A 19,220-nucleotide genomic window follows, 5' to 3' on the forward strand; every position below is an offset into this window, starting at 1 on the left:
TGATACCAAGAAGCAAATCAAACTTAAACAAAATGGGAGCGAAAACATGGAATCGGGAAAGCCAGTGCGCAGTCTTTTAAATATTTTGTGGATTAATCCTCCCTTGTAGAAAACAGGTAAACGAAATGTGGAATATATATGAATATATATATGAATATATATGGTGAAGCCCCAGTGGAGTTCTCATAAAATTTCCCACAACAAAGTGAGTACTCAGGCTGCTGATGCAGTCGGTCAGCCATCCACATTAAGTTGCCCGCTGGCAAACATTCAGACAGCATGTGCGTCTGTGACAGTTTGCCCGACTTCTGGCCACAGTGGGAAGTCGGTGGATGGGAAGCCCTTACTATCCTAGTCGCTGTTAAATCACACTCTCAAGTGCTCAAGAACAAGAGTATGGAATTGTTTAAATCACGAAACATCCTGCAGAGAATATAAGGGCAGGTGAACTGAGCAAGCAGGATGCTGACAGAGAAAACCATGGCTGCTCCTATTCTCCAACAGTTAGACATATTCGCTGTGAGGCAAACTAAGGCTCACGGCGGTGACATGACTTAAAACAAACCCGGGAAAGAACACCTCTTGCCCAATATGACAAACAACTCGTTCAAAGACGCTCCTTGGACTGAAACCTGTTGATCTTCCAACTGAAGGAGTTGACCCCGACTGAGTGTTGCAGACAGGCACATTCCAAGGTCCAGGACTACGTGTTGAGGGGCGCGTTGAAGCTTGGGGCAGCTGTGTACCTGGACACCTATATCTCTCTGCTCATCTATACTACCAAGTCTCTTACCATTAGCCCAGTACTTTGCATTCTGGTTACTCCGACCAAAGTGAATCACCTCACACTTGTCCACATTAAACTCCATTTGCCACCTCTCAGCCCAGCTCTGCAGTTTATCTATGTCTCATTGTAACCAACAACATCATTCATCATTATCCACAACTCCACTGACCTTAGTGTGGTCTGCAAATTTTCTAACCCACCTCATGCCCTCATCCAGGTCATTTATAAAAATGACAAACAGCAATGGACCGAACACTGACCCTCGCAGTACACCACTGGTAACTGGACTCCAGGATGAAAATTTCCCATCAACCACCACCCTCTGTCGTCTTTCAGCAAGCTAATTACTGTTCTAAACTGCTATTTCTCCCACAATCCCATTCTTCGGCATTTTGTACAATAGTCTACTGTGAGGAACCATATCGAACGCCTTGCTGAAATCCATATACACCTCATGAACTGGCTTACTCTCATCTACCTGTTTGAGAAGGTGACCAAAGAACTCAATAAAGTTTGTGAGGCACGACCTACCCTTCACAAAACCGTGCTGACTATCCCTAACCAAATTATTCTTTTCTAGATGATTATAAATCCTATTATAACCTTTTCCAACACTTTACCAACAACTGAAGTAAGGCTCACTGGACTATAATTACCAGGGTTGTCTCTACTCCCCTTCTTGAACATTTGCTATCCTCCAGTCATCTGGCACTATCCCTGTAAACAATGATGATTTTAAGATCCATGTCAAAGGCTCGGCAATCTCCTCCCTGGCTTCACAGAGGATCCTAGGATAAATCCCATCCGGGCCAGGGGACTTATCTATTTTCACACTCTGCAGGATTTCCAATACCTCTTCCTTGTGAACCTCGATCCCACCTAGTCTAGTAGTCTGTATTTCAGTATTCTCCTCGACAACATTGTCATTTTCCAGAGTGAATACTGTCGAAAAATATTCATTTAGTGCTTCACCTATCTCCTCTGACTCTACACACCACTTCCCACTACTATCCTTGATTGGCTGTAATCTTACTCTTGTCATTCTTTTATTCCTTAAATACCTATAGAAAGCCTTAGGGTTTACCATGATCCTATGCGCCAACAACTTCTCATGTCTCCTCCTGGCTCTTCTAAGCTCTCTCTTTAGATCTTTCCTGGCTACCTTGTAACCCTCAAGTGCCCTCACTGAGCCTTCACATCTCATCCTAACATAAGCCTTCTTCTTCCTCTTGACCAGAGGTTCCACTTCCTTCATAAACCATGGCTCCCGCGTTCTGCAGCTTCCTCCCTGTCTGACAGGTACATACGTATCTAGGACACGCAGGAGCTTTTCCTTGAATAAGCTCCACATTTTTAATGTGCCCATCCCCTGCAGTTTCCTTATCCATCCTATGCTTCCTAAATCTTGCCTAATCACATAGTAATTGCCTTTCTCGAGCTGTAACTCTTGTCCAGTGGTATGCACCTATACCTTTCTATCACTAAAGTAAACATAACAGAATTGTGATCGCCATCATCAAGGTGCTCACCTACGTCCAAGTCTCACACCTGGCCGGGCTCATTACGTAGTACCAAATTTGCTCCTTGTTGACCTATCTACACACTGTGTCGGGAAGCCGTCCTGCATACACTGGATTAAAACTAACCCATCTATAGTACTCGTACTACAGTGTTCCCAGTCAATACTTGGAAAGTCTTGACTGTATATCCAGAACAAGTTCAGATGAGAGGTGCGGGACACTCTTCTCACTATTGACCGTATTAACTTCGGTCTCAACACCAAACAGAAGGTAAAACGGCGTGAAATCGCAGCAGGAACTGGAGGTGTGTTGTCCTTGTCTGTGTAATGCGGCAAGAAATCTATCTAACGTGCTGTTATTAACACTGCAGTTATCTTTGCTTAATCTATCGTCAAATGCTGACAACCAGCTTTTCATACTAATGTACACGAATACACGAGTAGACACACATTAAAATGTGCCCATTCAATTCTATATCAACTCAAAGAAAAAGAACTAATAATCACACAAACCGTTATGCAGGCACATGCAAACTAAAACACACACGATCGGTTGGTCATAATTCACATACATCGGATAATGCAGACACACACCCACACCATTAATGCACCCCGAAATGCATTCTCAGGATAAAGGGACGTAAAAGGGATGTAAGATATTTCTTCTGTCTAAAGGTTGTAAGTCTTTGGAATCCCTTGCCACAGACAGCTGTAGAGGCAGTGTCCTTGTGCATATTTAAGACTGAGATAGATTCTTGAACAGTTTTAAAATCAAGTTTTATGAGAAAAGGCCAATGTGTTTGGGGAAAAAATTAAAAACCGTAAACACCAGGTTATAGTCCAACAGGTTTAATTGAACGCACTAGCTTTCGGAGCGCTGCTCTTTCATCTGTCAGCACAGTAGCACAGTGGTTAGCACTGCTGCCTCACAGAGCCAGAGACCCGGGTTTAGTTCTTACCTCAGGTGACTGCGTGTGCTCCGGCTTCCTCCCCCAATCCACAAAAATGTGCAGGGTAGGAGATTTGGCCATGCTGAATTGCCTGGGGATGTGTCTGGCGAGTCGGTATGGACTTGTTGGGTCGACGGGCCTGTTTCCATACTGTAAGTAATCTGATGAGGGTGCAGCCTTCACCAGACCTGATTTTAGAATATGGCCAGATCCTGTCAGAGGGTTCCGGGCGTACAGGATTTTCCTTGTGGGATTTTCATTTTCCAGGTAAACTGCTCATAGTCTGTTATGCTGAGAATACAGCAGGGTCCCCGTGTACCAATGCTGATTATTCTGCAGAAATGACTGCCCACCCTTGTCAAAATCTGTGCATTGTTATATGTGCATAACAATTGTAAATTTCCTTTTGCTATTTCTAGAGGTATACAGAAAAAAAGAGAGTTGGCGAAAATTATGATTATGTATAAAGAGAAAATATTGAGTAGGATTGTTTATTCTTACATGTGGCTATTGTTTATCCAGAATGTATCGGACACAATAAAAAAGATTGCAACGAAGAATGCACACTAGCTTTCGAAGCGACCCTCCTTCATGAGATTGAAGGAGCGGCGCTCAGAAAGCTAGTGTGCTTCCAATTAAGCCCGCTGGACGACAACCTGCTGTTATGTGATTTTTTACTCAGTTGAGTGGAGTGAGGTTTGTTCTTTCGCCTGGGCATTCAACAGCGCCTCGCTCCGATCAAAGAGGTAACTGCAGGCAGGGTGACACGACTCCATACGTCAACACCGCTAGTAGTAGTAGCATTCAGAGACTTCTGCTGCCATTTGTGCCGACAGAAATGCAACTTAAAGGGAAGACAGACGGCTTTCTTACAGAGAAAAGACCTTTTGTTTTCCTTCTTCAGGATGAGGTGTGAAGGAAAATATGTTATAATCGGGTTAATAAAGTGAACGCAAACGGGAAATCAAGAGACAGTATAACTACGTTGAAGAATTCACAAATTTACAACGAAAGATAAATGATTATTTGTCCGTCTGAATAACGATTTGGACCCACAGTGTCGCCTTTCGTTCTGTGTCTCCCTGCTGTTTCTCTGCATTAGCAATCTTTCCTTGTTTCTGCCTGTCCATCGTAAACCGTCATTATGTACTATTCCTGTGGCTTTTCTACTCCATTCTGAAAGCCTCAATTGTTTCTGCCTCCAGCATGCTCTCAGGCGGTGCATTTTGGTGGCCAACCTCTCCCCGCAGGAACATATTAACAAATGAGATTTCTCTGTAGAGTTTTCATCGTCCTTTTGACATTTACTTCATTTTTTTTCCACTGTATAATCTGTACGTCCTTACTTATCACGATCTGCTTGTACTGCTCGCAAAATTTTTCATTTTACTGAGGTCATGCAACAATAACTCAAATCAAATCAAATCTGTCTTGTCTGGTTCTTGATCATTCCATGGAATTATTATGGAACACCTCGCCGACAAGCTCTCTCAATCTTTACATCCTTCTAAAAGCTGGTGACTAAAAATGATGCAAAAACACTGCAGTTGAGGTCGAAACAGTGTTTTATAAAAATGTCCTAATAGCGTCCCTGTTTTAGACCGTCTGTTAAGCCTTTTTACATTTTAAATCTGACCTGTCTAAATCAGAGAATCGAGCATAAATACGAGAAAGCCTTTGCTACTGTTGCTACGTTTTTAGAGTTACAGGTTATATTTTATATTGTATATTGCTCGCTCTAGTTTATCTACAGAATGTTACTTTCGTATAAAACGCAGCAGTCTGTCTGTGCTCTTGCCCATGCTCCGCAGTAACTTGCAAACATGGACGCGTGGAATGTGTGAACAGGATGGGACAGTTCTGCGCTTTGATCCTAAACTACAATCAGTGCGATTATGTTGATCATCCAACTCCAGCGCTCGAGGTAAGTTTTTAAAGGTTCATATCAGTGACTCACCGCTCCTGGCAGGCCCCTGGTCCAAGCTCCAGCCCTTCCAGCTGTTGCTGCAAAACAGAGCTTTTCCTTGATCCGATCCGCCAATGACTTCTCATGACCCTTCCTGGTTCTTCCGAACTCCCTTTTTAGGACTTTCCCGGCGAACGTATAACTCTCAAGCACCCTAACTGAGCCACCACGCCTCATCCTGACATAAACCTTGTTCTTCCTCTTCATAGATTGGCTACAGTGTGGAAACAGGCTCTTCAGCCTAACTAGTCCACACCAAACCTCCGAACAGCAACCCACCCAGACCCATTCCCTTCTGACACGGGGCGAATGTGCAAACGCCACACAGAGCCTCCCACGACTGGAGTCGAACCTGGAACCCTGATGCTGTGAGGCAGCAATGCTAAACACCGAACCACCATGCTGCCCTCTTGACAAACGATTCAACTTCCTTCATAAACCACTGCTCCTGCACTCACCAATTTCTTCCCTGCCTGACCGGTACATACTTATAATTGACCCAGAGGAGCTTGTCCTTAAATAAGCTTCACATTTCAATTGTGCCCATCCCTGCATTTCCTTCCCCATGGTATTCATTCTAAATTTTGCCTAATTGCATCGTAATTGCCTTTCCTGCAGCTATAACTCTTGCCCTGTGGTATATACCTAGCTATTTCCATGGCTAAAGTAAATATAATCGAATTGTGGTCACTATCACCAAGTGCATACCTACCTCCAAATCTAATACTTGGCCAGGTTCATTATCCATTACCAACTCTAATGTGTCCTCGCCCCTTGTTGTCTGTCTACATTCTGTGTCAGGAAACCCTCCTGCACACATTGAAAAAGAATTGGCCCATCTAAAGTACTTGAACTATAGCGTTCCCAGTCAATATTTGGAAAATTAAAGTCCCCCATAACAACTACCCTAACACTCTCGTTCCTACTAAGGATCACCTTTACCGTCCTATCCTCTACATGTCTGGGACTGTTTGGAGGCCGATAGAAAATTCCCAATAGGGTAACGTCTCCTTTCCTGTTTCTAATCTGAGCCCATATTAGCTCAGTAAAGTAGACCTCAATTTGTCCTTTCTGCAACTTTCATACTGTCCTTGACTGGCAGTGCCATACCACCTCCTCTTTTACCATTTTATCTGTTCTTACTGAAACGTCTAAATCCCAGAACCTGCAATAACCATTCCTGCCCCTTCTCTTCCCATTACTCTGAAATGGCCACAACATCGAAATCCCAGGTACCAACTGCTGCAAGTTCATCCACAACATCGAAATCCCAGGTACCAACTGCTTCAAGTTCATCCACCTTATTCCAAATGCTCATGGCTTTGAAGTAGACACACTTCAACCAACCTCTTGCCTGCTGGTGCCTTCTTGCGATCTTGAAATCTTAGTTCTTCCTTCACGACTCTCACCCTCCTGTAAACTTGAACTATAATATCGGTTCCCATCATCCTGCTGAATTAGTTTAAACACACCTGAAGCGCATTAGCAAATATCTTCCACCCCCCTCCCCAGGATGTTGGCATCCTCTGTTTCAGGTAAACACCATCCTGTTTGTAGAGGTCCCACCTACCCCAGAAAGAGCCCCAATTTTCCAGGAAACCAAAGCCCTCCCTCCTGCACCTTACCTGGAACTCCTCTTTCTCCCTGTTCCTCGCTTCGATAGCATGTGGCACAGGCAACAAACCAGAGGTAACAATTCTTTTGTTCTAGCTCTAAGCTTCCACCCTAGCTACCTGAATTTCTGTTTTCCACCCCCATCGATCTTCCTAACTTTGTCATTAGTGCCTATGTGGACCACAAGTTGGGGCTGATCCCCCTCCCCTGAAAGGAGACTGAAAACACAGTCACGGACATCACAAACCCTGGCACGGGAAGGCAACACACCAAGCATGCGTCTCTCCCGTTTCCTTAGAACCTCCTATCTGTCCCACTAACTGTGGAGTCCCAATCACTTATGTTCTGCTCTTCTTCTCCCTTCCCTTCTGAGCAACAGGGACAGATTCTGTGCCAGAGCCCTGTGCCCCATTGCTTACCCCGGTAAGTCACACTCAACGGTATCCAAAACGGAATATTTGTTGTTGAAGGGAAAGGCCATAAGGGATCCCTACACTGCCTGTCATTTCCATTTCCATCCTCTGACAGGAACGCATCTACCTTCTTCTTTTACCTGAGGTATATTTCCCTACGTATTTATTAAATAGATAAAAACTTCAGCAGAAAGAAATTTGAAGAATATGAGAGTGTAATAAATGTAATTAATTTAGCAGTATCTCTTCAGCATCTGCAGGGAGTTTAAGCACTTTCAGTAGACAAATGATGTCATTGTTTGTGATTGCACTGGCACCTGGTTGCCGGCATTCTTGCCAGCCTCAGCATTTGGTGCCACTCCTTGTTGGCAAGTAAAAATAATTGATAAATAGATAAAGTCATGCCTCAGCAGACCATAACGCTGCTCTCTCATTAGGGACAGACAATGACTGGTGTTTTAACATGCGGCTGACCATGCCTCTGCAAGGAGAATGGTTGAATTTGCAGGACTATCATGGTCACCTCAAGTGGATATGTGAAGTTAGAATGCACTGGTAGTGTGACCCTACATCAAAAACCAGCCTTCTGGCCAACTGAGCAAAGTAATAAATAACAGCAACCTTTAATTTGATGGTTTGGGTAGATCTGAGGTATATAGTCAGAGAAAGCTCGGGCACGCACAGCATGCAACCACTGAAAGGTGAAACAGGTAGATTAATAGCTGGGTGAAGCAAAGAAAGGTTGCATATGAAAGATATCACGTTGATATTGTGAGTGAGAGACGTCTGCATATTTCATGTTCAGGGTGAGAAAGAAACCAATGAAGACAATGAAAAGTCATGAGTAGAGATTGAAAGCTAATTGAAACATAAATATAGGAGCATAGAAATAATAAACGGGCTAATCAGAACGTGGAAAGATTAATCCCAAAAAGAAGATTATTAATGAATTTGGAGGTTGTGATTGAAGTATCATGTCAATACTTCCATGTCTCTTTACCATGGGAGAAGAATTACAAAAATGCGCCAGAGTCTTTTTATTTTGACAGGCAACTGTTTATTAGGTTTTTAATTAGGTTTTCCATTTTTCTCACACTTTCCGTTTCATCTTCAACTCAAAAATGACAACATCAAAATAAAAAGTTACACCTTGAAATTACCTCAGATACCCATCTACTCACCATGTCACCTCTCACCACTCCAACCCAATTACAATCAATGTCCCCCATCATCATCAACATGTTATGATCCTAAAAATTATCTTACAACATGCAATCCACATAGTAATTCCCCCATTGTCCAATTAAGTTTTCGAGCCCATCATGATCACCACAAAGTGTCAAATTGTGACGATGGCTCAGCGGTGAGCACTGCAGCCTCACAGCGCCAGAAGACCCGTTCAATTCCCATCTCGGGTGACTGTCTGTGTGGCGGTTGCACATTCTTCCTATGTCTGCGCGGGTTTCCTTGGGAGGTTCTGGATTCCCCCCACACTCCAAAGATATGCAGGTCAGGTGAATTGGCCATGATAAATTGCTCACAGAGTTAGGGCATTAGTCAGGAGGAGAATGTGTCTGGGTGGGTTACTCTTCGGAGAGTTAGTGTGGACTTGTTGGGATGAAGGGCCTGTTTCCACACTGTAAATAATCTAATTTAAAAAAATTCTCACCTGGGTTTACTGTCTGCTTTAATTTGTAAAATTAGACTTTTGTGAGGCTTTCAGACAATTTTCTATTTCCAACATTTATAATTCAAAACTCCTTCAAGAGAAGAGACGCTGTTGGAACACAAATGTAAATTGTCCCATTCTGTTTTTGAAAATTGCTAAGTTTTCACATTCTGAACTTCATTTGTTTCCATCATTGCCGCTTCATCATTGTTTCAAACCTGAAAGAGTATCTCAGACATCTGCATAAATAGTCGCCTTCTTCAGCTCTTTGCATATTTCATTTTACTGACCCGTTCTTTAAAATTCTTGTTCGTAGAATCCTAACAGTGCAGAAGCAGGATATTTAAACCATCAAGTCCACACTGACCCCTGCAAACAGCATCCCATCCAAACTACCCCACTGCCCTATCCCTGTAACCTAACATACACTATGGATGATCCACCTAACCTGCGTGTGTATGGACATCACGGACAATTTAACTTGGTAAAAACACCAAGCTAGCAGAAATTTGGAATGTGGAAGTCAACCAGAGCATCCGGAGGAAATGCCACGCAGAGATGGAAGAACATGAAATCTTCACACAGACAGTTGCCCAAAGGTGGAATCAAAGACAGGTCCTGGCACTGCGAGGCAGCAGTGCTAAGCATTGAGACAGCAAGTCAGCCCCTTGGATGAATATCATCCAATGTTGTGTTTTATCCATTTTCAACTCATCCAGTATCTCCACTCTTTCACAAAGATTTAATTGATAGCTTCATCAGTAAAGACAGGTACCTCCCCAGGTATTCCCCCTGCTTTTGCGTACTTTGGCTCATAATTAACCTCAACCCTTTTTATCACACTTCTACTTATATGTCTTGGAAATTAAAAAAAATAACTCTACTATTCAAAAACTCAGAACAGAAAACAGCAAGTTAGAGATCAGCTCATCGAAAGACAATTATTAGCACATCTTGGAGTATAGGCTTTAACCATCATCCACCTCTCCATTTCACCCTCTCATCTCTTTGTTCTCATCTCCCATGCCCACCTTTTCTTCGCTCTAAATTTGTTTAAGATCTAATACATCTGAAAAGTTCTAAATTAAAATATCGTCATTCTGAAGCATTAACTCTATTTTTGTTTCTTCCACAGATTCTTCCACGCCTGGTTCAGACAACAAATTCAAAATAGTTCCCTTTGCACGCTAATAGCCCTTTCATTTGTGGGTCAAAATATTTCTTAGCTGCTTTAGGAATATCATTGAAATGATTTATTATACTCAAGCAGAGTCATTTGATACTTCTGTTTGGTCTAATCATTAAAGAAACTGTAATTAATTAGATTCTCTGACCATATTTAGAACGAGTCTTAATTTTTTTTTTAAGTAACCTTGATAGTTCCTAATTCACTTTATGTTTGTTTCTGAATTGATTTTCCATTTCAGAATACTCCCGACTTTGGTATTGTAAGTCGTCTTTTCTGAATTGTGCACTTGTATGAACTCCTGGTAATGGTAGGCACAGCTAACTTACCATCACATTTTATTTCTAAGATTCATTTTGAGATCCTTCATCTTCATGTTGAGGCCCTTCAGTCATATCCTCTCTCACTGTGTAGTGCACTCCAATGATGGATTCATTTTTGTCTGAAGCAGTCTTGATTGAGATAGTGGTAAGCAATGGCAGTCTTGGTATTATCTTCTCTCTTTCACTGCTCGGACTTGACTGTGTTTGCTGCTAAATCATTTCCAAGTATGGAATACAGATGATCAATCAGCAGTTTATAAACAACACCATTGATCAACAGACCATGTACCAAAACTCAATTTAAAATCACTCTACACAATTATATAGGTGCACAAATCTCATCAATAGCCAGTATTATAATATTTTTAGTCAGCGAACTCTTTGCAGGAACATATTTTTTACTAGCATCTAAGTCTTACCTGAAATAGTATACCACATTGTGACAATACTTTTTGGTTCTTACATGGGCAAAATGTGTGACTTCCCTTCAAGTATAGTATTTACATCATGTCTTTCATCCTCACTCTCATGGGGCCATTGCCTAAGTAGCCTGCCAATCTGGAGGGTCAGCATTGAAAGAAGCCAATTTCATGCAAAGACCATCCCAATTGACAGTCATCTTGGCTAATCTGCTGTTCTGAACAAGAGCAATTGGTCATGTAGAATGTGCCAGATTCTGCAAACCCTCTTTCTTTCTTACTTTGTATGATGGCATGGGACAGATATCTTTAATTAGACCTTTCTTTTCTTCAGACCTCCAGTACCAGGTAAGGTAAACATAGTGTCTAGTACCCCACTGCTACTCCAGAATGGCTCCAAAATTCCTCATTTTGAAAATTGTGGTGTCTTTTTGACCTCTTATCAAAGTTCTGTGACTGTTGGCTGGTTCCTCTCTGACAAAATGTTCACATTGTTGTTGACATAGAGTGTGAGATAGAAAGTGACAGAAAGTAAGATTGAGCGAGAAAGAATGAAAAAGGCCCATCTATTCATCATGATGGAGATCATCTCCATTGGAGTGAAAGTACCGGAACATCAGAAAAACTATGTTCTGTCACGAGAACCAACCTTTTAAGGGGTCAGTCTGTAATTAGCTTATATGTGGTTCTCACAGGCAGCTGGTCATTTGAATGATCAGCTATGTCCAATGAAATTTTAGTTTGGAGTCCTTGGAATGTGGAAACTGTAGAATGGAGAATTAGTCAAACATGAGTAGGACTGCTCTCAGAGAATATTATTCAGGTAGCCACGTTTCTCGTTTAGAGAGGTATGATGCTCCTTTGGATCTGGTGTCAGGCCATCATTGAGGAAAGTCTTGGAAAACATTGGATCATGAAAATTAAGTCGGTATAAGCATAAAACAAGCACTATGCTGAGGAAACCCTGCAGTGATGCCTTGGAGCATAGATGACTGATCTCCAACACACAAAATCTTTCTATTTGCCAGATATGACTCCAACCAATGAAAAGGTACCACCAATGCCAATGAGCTCAATCTTTTTTAAAGCCTCTTGATGTTATATTCAGGCGAATGCTTCCTTCTCCTCTCAACAAAAAGAAAATTGAACAAGGGGCAGTGAACTTCTGGACCTAGTTCCAGGGAATGAAGCGGGCGGGTGTACAAGGTGACAGCGGGAGAGCATGTTAATGATAGCAACCACAACACAGTACTTGTCATATTTGTTTTGGAAAAGAGAAAGTTGGTCTACAGAAAAAGTGGGGTATGGTTTGCAAAGTTCTTGAGTGGCTTTGTAGAAGAAACAAAGGGATAATGGAGGGTTCAGGAAGTTTAAATGTGCACATACTCCCAGGTCTGGGCCAGTTGTATCCCTGACCACAGTGGGACATGAGAAGAAAATTACAGCTAGCCTGACCAAAATTTTTAAATCATCTCTAGCCAGAGGGAAGGTGCCTGAGAACTGGAGGACAGCGAATGTGGTTCCACTTTTACAGTAAAGGTGGTAGAAATAAATGAAGAAACCATAGAATAGTGAGTCTAATATCAGTGATAGGCAGACTTAGAGTCACAGAGATGTAAAACATGGAAACAGACCCTTAGGTCCAACCCGTCCATGCCGACCAGATATCCCAACCCAATTTATTCCCACCTGCCAGCACCCAGCCCATATCCCTCCAAACCCTTCCTATTCATATACCCATCCAAATGCCTCTTACATGTTGTAATTGTACCAGCCTCCACGACATCCTCTGGCAGCTCATTCTATACACGTACCACCTTTTGCATGAAAAAGTTGCCCCAAAGGTCCTTTTTATAATTTTCCTCTCTCACCCTAAATCTATGCCTTCTAGTTCTGAACTCCCCGACCCCAGGGAAAAGGCTTTGTCTATTTATCCTATCCAAATACTAAAGCAGGAAACTAATCTCGATATTTTGAGGTAAGATTTGGTCAGGGAATGTCAGCATGGCTTCGGTCAGAGAGAATCCCATATCTAACAAATCTGATGGCGAATTTTGAGGAGGTGACCAAGTGTTTGGATGAAGCTAGTGCATTTGATGTAGTTTATGGTTTATATGTAGTTGATGGACTTCAACAACATGTTTACAATATTCACATAGGAACCATATAAGGAAGGTAAAAGCTCATGGGAACCAAGGTAACTTGGCATATTGGATCCAGAGTTGGCTTAGTGACCGGAGACAGCGGATGATGGTAAAATACTATTTGTGCACCTAGACCCCAGTGTAGTGATGCAACACAGGATTTGAGATATTGATAAATGGTGTAGATGAGAATGTTGGAGGGATGGTAAGCAAATTTGTGGATGACACAAAGACTGGGGCTGGGTGGTTGTCAGTGATGAGGACAATGTTAGGTTGTGGGAGAATATAAATGGATTGGTCAGATGGAAAGGTAACTTATAAATGTGAGATAGACATTTACTGCAGTTCTGGTTGTCTTACGACAGGAATGCTGTGATTGCACTGGCAAGATTGCAAAGGAGGTGCACCAGGATGTTATGTGCGATGGAGGATTTTAGATATGAAGTGAAATTGAATAAACTCAGTTTCGTTTCTTTGAAGCAGAGAAGGTTGAGGGGAGACTGAATAGAAGAGTATAAGAGAGGCGTGGACAGCTTGAATAAATAGCAAATTTTCCCTTAGTCTAAGGGCCATAACAAGAGGCATAATTTTAAATTGAAAGCCAAGGAGATTAAGAGGGGATTTGATGATTTGTTTTTCACCCAAGGTGTGGTGGGAGTCCGTTTTATACTTCCTTGGAGGTTAGTTGAGTTGTGAAACCTCAGCACCATTGAAGTATCATAACATTCAAGGCAATGGGCATAATGCAAGAAATTGGGGTTAGTTTTTGCAGTGCAGACTCGATGGGTTTAAGGGCCTCCCATGCACTGTAGTATTCTATGATGACTGAGAGATTCAAGGCTTTTGGAAATTTGGCCACTTTTTATTCTGGTTTTCTGTCCCTGGTATTCCTAAGCTCTACCCATACAGATTCCACTTCGTTGGAGTTTCTCATCTTTCTCACTATTCTTTAATCAGCAAAGCTACCTCACCTCCCTTTCTCCTTTGTCGGATCTTTCTCAAAACTGTGTACCCCTCACTGGTTATTCAGTTCCTTCAATGGTTATTCTTGAGCAACACCTCCAGAACTCAACCATATAATAATTGTTTATATCTATTTGTGTGACAAATTAATTCAGCAATTCATTCAAATTAATATTTGTAACAATCAAATGTTAGCAGCAAGTCATTGCTAGCTAATCACTCCCAGGTTAAAAAGAAAGACTGCAAAATTCATTTTAAATGTTTTTGCTGGTTAATTATTACTGACTTTGTCACATTCACAATTATCTATAGGTGGGCATGATCATTTCACCAGCTGATATTTTCCCTTTTGAAATACACTCACCTGGCCAGACATGTACGTTGCATAGTTATTTTGATGAATCTCAAATACAACATCACTAATGATCGAGATTAATTTCTTCATGTTCTCACTGCCTGTTTGTATAGCCTCAGACATTCCACTTTCCAATGGCTCCATAATCCGTTCGTTATTCTCTTTAATATACTTGAATCGATATTTGTGCTGATATTCGGTTTGAGGCTTTGTGTCATCAGCTTTGCAAATGTAGTAGAATAAAATCAATGCGGCCACAAGCACCAATATGCAGTGCAAACTGATACCGATCATCTATTGAGACATTATTGAAGAATCAATCAAATATTTTAAACAACACTTAAACAGAGCGGCTCCATGCTCGAGATTTAATGGTCTTAGTTGTGTGGAACAACTTTCAGCAGAAGCTCATTTCAGCCAAAGTATAATTCAGAGATAATTTGATTTATCTGATTTAGTCTGACAGTCCATCTGCACGAATAGAATGTCTTGTATGAATGAATGTGTGTATAACAGTGGAGTGTGTACTATCAAATGTGTGTACATCTGTATACAACAGAATGTTGCTGGAAGACATACTTTGTAGGACGGCATGTGTAATAACAGAATGTAACATGAGAGAGTGTCTAGAGAGAGGGCAATAAAGTAAGTATGGGAGAGTGAGTAATAGAAAAAGAAAATGAGATCAATGATATGTTTGGTGCAAGCTATTTGAAAGTATGGTTACTTTCATAAAGACCAACATGAAATGCTTGGGAGTAAATGACCTGGCCGGTCAAAATTTAGCCTCCACTAGATTCCTCCTGACGTGCAAAAATCTTAATGGATAAAGCCCTTAATGGAATCTAAGTCCATCAGCGGTTCCAACCCTAGTGTCCGGTAGTCTTTCCTTATTCTCCCAAATGTCCAGGAGGTCTTTAATGAACTGTCCCTCCATCCGGGATGCTCTGGGATTCTGCATCTGCATGGCTGTCCCTGACGACCTACTACATTATTTCCCCCAAAGAAACCTTAATGCTCCAGTTGGATCCGATCGCCAGTTGTGAAACTAATTAGGTGTTTTGTTATGTTAATCATACTAGGGTAGGGAAAGGAAAGCTACTGTTCCATATTACTTCAAAACAGTCATTTGCGAGAAGGAAAATTATAGGAAGTACTCACCCGCGAATGATTACAAAGACGACCGTATTCATGTAAAAAGAATCTGGGATTCCGTTCGCAGGTGAGTTTGGCGCATATTGTATTGTTCACTTTCGCATTCTTCATTATCATAGAACAGGCATAATAATTACCATCGAGAAACAACAGACCGATCCATATTAGTGATAGGCTGAGTGCTTTGCAGAAAATGACAAGAATGACCTTGGCCAACTTCGTCGAACAACACTCACGCTTCCATGCCTGGAAGGAATTGAAACAACAGAAAGTTCGCCAGTTCCACTCTTTCCTCCAATAGCATCCCGACTCTGGGCATTTCTGTTGTTCACATTGGAGCAGCACACCAAAGACAAACAACATTATTGCAGGCAGCGAGAAGAACATCCAAACATACTGAACATTTGAGGCTGCAGACGTACACGGGCAAGGAATTTGCCTTCCGATGACCTCCTTCAGTTGATAAAGCACGACGATCCCTCCTGACCAAAATACAGCTGAAGTCGCTGTCTCGCTGTTTTGCAGGAACCGAAGTAATTTTGAAGATTTTCCTGGCATTGTAACGGTGATTACTGCCAAAAAAGTTAAACTGGGGATACGGCGAGCTCAGCAGCAGCCAACGCGAACAGCTGATGACCAGATCGGAGACGCCCCACCCAGAAGTTTCTGAGGCTGTTCAAATTAGTGAACTGCTACATTTCGATCGCATCTGCATTTAGAATAATTCCTTTACGGTCAGAATGGGGTGGTATCACAGCTTGCCCGATAGGCACCTTTAATTTTACTTCATTCCTAATCAACAAAACCATAGGTCGCAGCAGCAGATGGAGGCCCTTCTGCCCGTGGAGACAGCTTTACCATTCAATGAGATTATGGGTGATGTGATAATCCTCAACTCCACTTTACTTATATCTCTCCACAGCCCTTGATTCTCTTAGTGATTATAAATTTAGCTCGGCCTTAAACATACTTAGCTAGCCATCCTCCATAGCCCTCTGTGGTACAAATTCTTCAGATTCACTCCGCTCTGAGAGAAAAAATTCTTCTGCATCTCTGCCTTAGATGTGCAAACCCTTATTCTGACTTGAAGACCTCTGGTCCTCGAGTCTTTAGCAAGGGGAAACAGCCTTTCCACATTTACGCTATCATGTCCCCTCAGAATCTTATGCGTTTCAATCAGCTCATCTCTCAGGGCAAGACATGTTCCAGTGTCAAGTCTAACAGGCCACTTTGCCACCACTATTCTGTGTCATTGTTGTGGCAAGGAAATCCCACATTAATCAAGATATGGACCCCCACCAAAGAAGATAGTGGATTATAAACCAGAATAGTGCAGCAGAAAACGTCCAATTCAAATCCAAAAAAATGTCATGGGGGATCGGTTATGGCAAAAATAAATCAAGAAATTACACTTGGAATATTGTGTCCAGTTCTGGTCACCCTACTATAGAAAAGATACAGAGGCCTTGGAGAGGGTGCAAAAAAGGTTTATCAGGATGCTGCCTGGACTGGAGGGCTTGCCTTATGATGGAAGGTTGAAAAAAACTCAGACTTTTCTCTCTGGAGAGAGGGAGGAAGAGAGGATACCTGATCGAGGTATATAAGATAATGAGAGGAAGAGATAGAGTCAGTAGCCAGAGTCTTTTCCCCAGGGAAGGATTGACGGGTATGAGGTGTCATAGTTTTAAGATATTAGGGGAAAGGTATAGAGCAGACATCAGAGGTAGGTTCTTTACCTAGAGAGTTGCGAATGCATGGAATGTGTTGCCAGCGGTGGTGGTGGAAGCAGAGTCATTAACGACATTTAAGCGACTGCGGGACATGCACATGAAGAGCAGTGAGTTGAGGGGTGCATACATTAAGTTATTATATTTTACATTAGGATTAAACCGCGGCACAACATCATGGCCAAAGGGTCTGATCTGTGCTGTACTTTTCTATGTTCTATGTTCTAAGTTGAAGATACTGATAAACACGAAATGCCTTTTTTTTAGTACAATTTTAAAATCCACAGAGAAACTTTGAAGTTCTAACAAAAGGTCACTTAAACTGAAATGTTTACTCTGATTTCTCTCATCAGATGCTGACAGATCTGCTGAGCTTTTACAGTAATTTCTATTTTTTTCTGATTTACAGTGTCTGTAATTCTTTCAGTTTTATTAAGCTTTTTAGAAGCATCTTCTGACAGTGAAATATAAGTTTTCAGGGTTCCATCTGTCAGCTTACATGTGCAATGCCCTGTTTACCTTTTTGTCACTTCAATTAGGTTTACTATTTTATTAAATGACATAAAGAATAGTCCCACATCCTTATTCTCAAACTTTGGTAGATCTTGTACCAGCTTAAGTATTTCCTTACTTTACCTTAGATTAAAACTGGAATTTTCCTCATCGGAGAGCTTTCCAGCCTCTTTGTTGTCAAAAGAAAACTATTTTAAGGTCTTCTGGTGCATTGGTAGAGGCCCAATCTATGTGCCTACAGGAGTGCAGTCAAGCTTTACCTGCTCTGGAGGTGTACCTGACATAACTGAGGAGGTTGTTTGATTTCCCTATCAGGTAATTGTCAGGTGTGGGTGCCGAGATGGGAGGGACTCAGATGGGTGGTGGCAGTAGAGTGGTCAGTGGATAACGTTCTCAGGTACAGAGTAAGTAGGGTGCCAGTGGGGGAAGTTGGGATTGGGGTTTGTTGCCATGTAAGAGGGCGCCAGGTAAGGAGCATGCTCACTGGGATGGTACCAGTGTGCCAAGGATTTCTTTAATCTTTTATGGGATGTGGACATTGCTGGCTAGGCCAGAGTTCATTGCCCATCCCTAAGTACCCAGAGGGCAGTTTAAGAGTCAACTGCATTGCTGTGGGTGAGGAATCACATGTAGGGTAAGGATGGCAGTTTCTTTTCCAAAAGGACGTTAGTGAACCAGTTAGGTTTTTCCTGACAATTGACAACAGTTTCATAGTCAATATTAGACTCTTAATGCCAAATGTGTTTTGCTTAAATTCAAATTCTACCATCTGCTGTGGTGGGGTTCGTGCCTTGGTCCCCCAGATTATGGCCTGGGTGTTTGGATTAACGATTCAGTGATAATGCCAGCAGGCCATCACCTCCCCATTGATGGAATGCAAGAGAAGGGAGCAGAATGCCAAATCGGGTGAGTGATACAGTGTTTAGGTAATGCAGGGTGGTTGGGAGTAATGAAGTTGGGGATATTGAGGAGACTCCCGGCTCAGCTCTAGCAGAGTGATGGCATAACTGCAGATTTGGATGAGGCTGTGGACCTCAGAGGTGGGGTGTATGTGGTTGGATATTGGAATGGATTTTGGGTTTTTGCATCCCGGACAGTATTGGGGTACATGATGGATGGTGCAGTCAAGTCCCAGGGCAGGGCTTTTAGTCCATAGGAGGGTGTTCAGTTCTGAGTGTGCGTTGGGTCAGGGGTCAGTAGTGGTGGAAAATGGGTCAGGGTTTGGGTCAGATGATGGTGGTTGAGGGGAAATGGTATCAGGTGTTAACAGCTGGGTTCGGCAGAGATGGGATTCATTTGCAGTTTCTTCAGTGAGTGCAGAATTCCTGTATGAAATTTCCACCTACGTTGGAATAACAGCGGTCTGGTCTTTAGTAAATCTGAGAAAACATATTTAAGGAAGAAATAGATGTATTTCAAGCCACTAGACACATCAAGGCATTTGGGGAGATGGGAAAAAGTTCACCTTGAGAAAGTGAAGGGGAAGAGAAGGGTAAAACTCCAAGAAGTACAATGAC

The 19,220-nt window shown here is 42.1% G+C and overlaps 1 protein-coding gene across 3 annotated transcripts in view; it reads right to left on the bottom strand.

Moving 5' to 3' along the window:
- Positions 1 to 8,283: 8,283 nt before the first annotated feature.
- The window catches only part of LOC132832860 (uncharacterized), a 40,219-nt gene continuing 29,282 nt past the window's right edge, over positions 8,284 to 19,220 (bottom strand). For 2 of the 3 annotated variants that reach the window (XM_060851048.1, XM_060851046.1), the window contains 3 exons: positions 15,470 to 16,172; positions 14,318 to 14,602; positions 8,284 to 10,637 (listed from right to left, as the gene is read on the bottom strand). In XM_060851048.1, coding sequence (XP_060707031.1) covers positions 10,449 to 10,637; positions 14,318 to 14,602; positions 15,470 to 16,021 — 1,026 coding nt within the window. In that variant the 5' untranslated portion in view covers positions 16,022 to 16,172 and the 3' untranslated portion in view covers positions 8,284 to 10,448. The remainder of the gene's footprint in view (positions 10,638 to 14,317; positions 14,603 to 15,469; positions 16,173 to 19,220) is intronic. The other variant, XM_060851049.1, reaches the window with a different exon arrangement.

This window comes from Hemiscyllium ocellatum, chromosome 35 (assembly GCF_020745735.1).
Source record: "Hemiscyllium ocellatum isolate sHemOce1 chromosome 35, sHemOce1.pat.X.cur, whole genome shotgun sequence".
In the NCBI taxonomy this organism is placed as follows: domain Eukaryota; kingdom Metazoa; phylum Chordata; class Chondrichthyes; order Orectolobiformes; family Hemiscylliidae; genus Hemiscyllium; species Hemiscyllium ocellatum.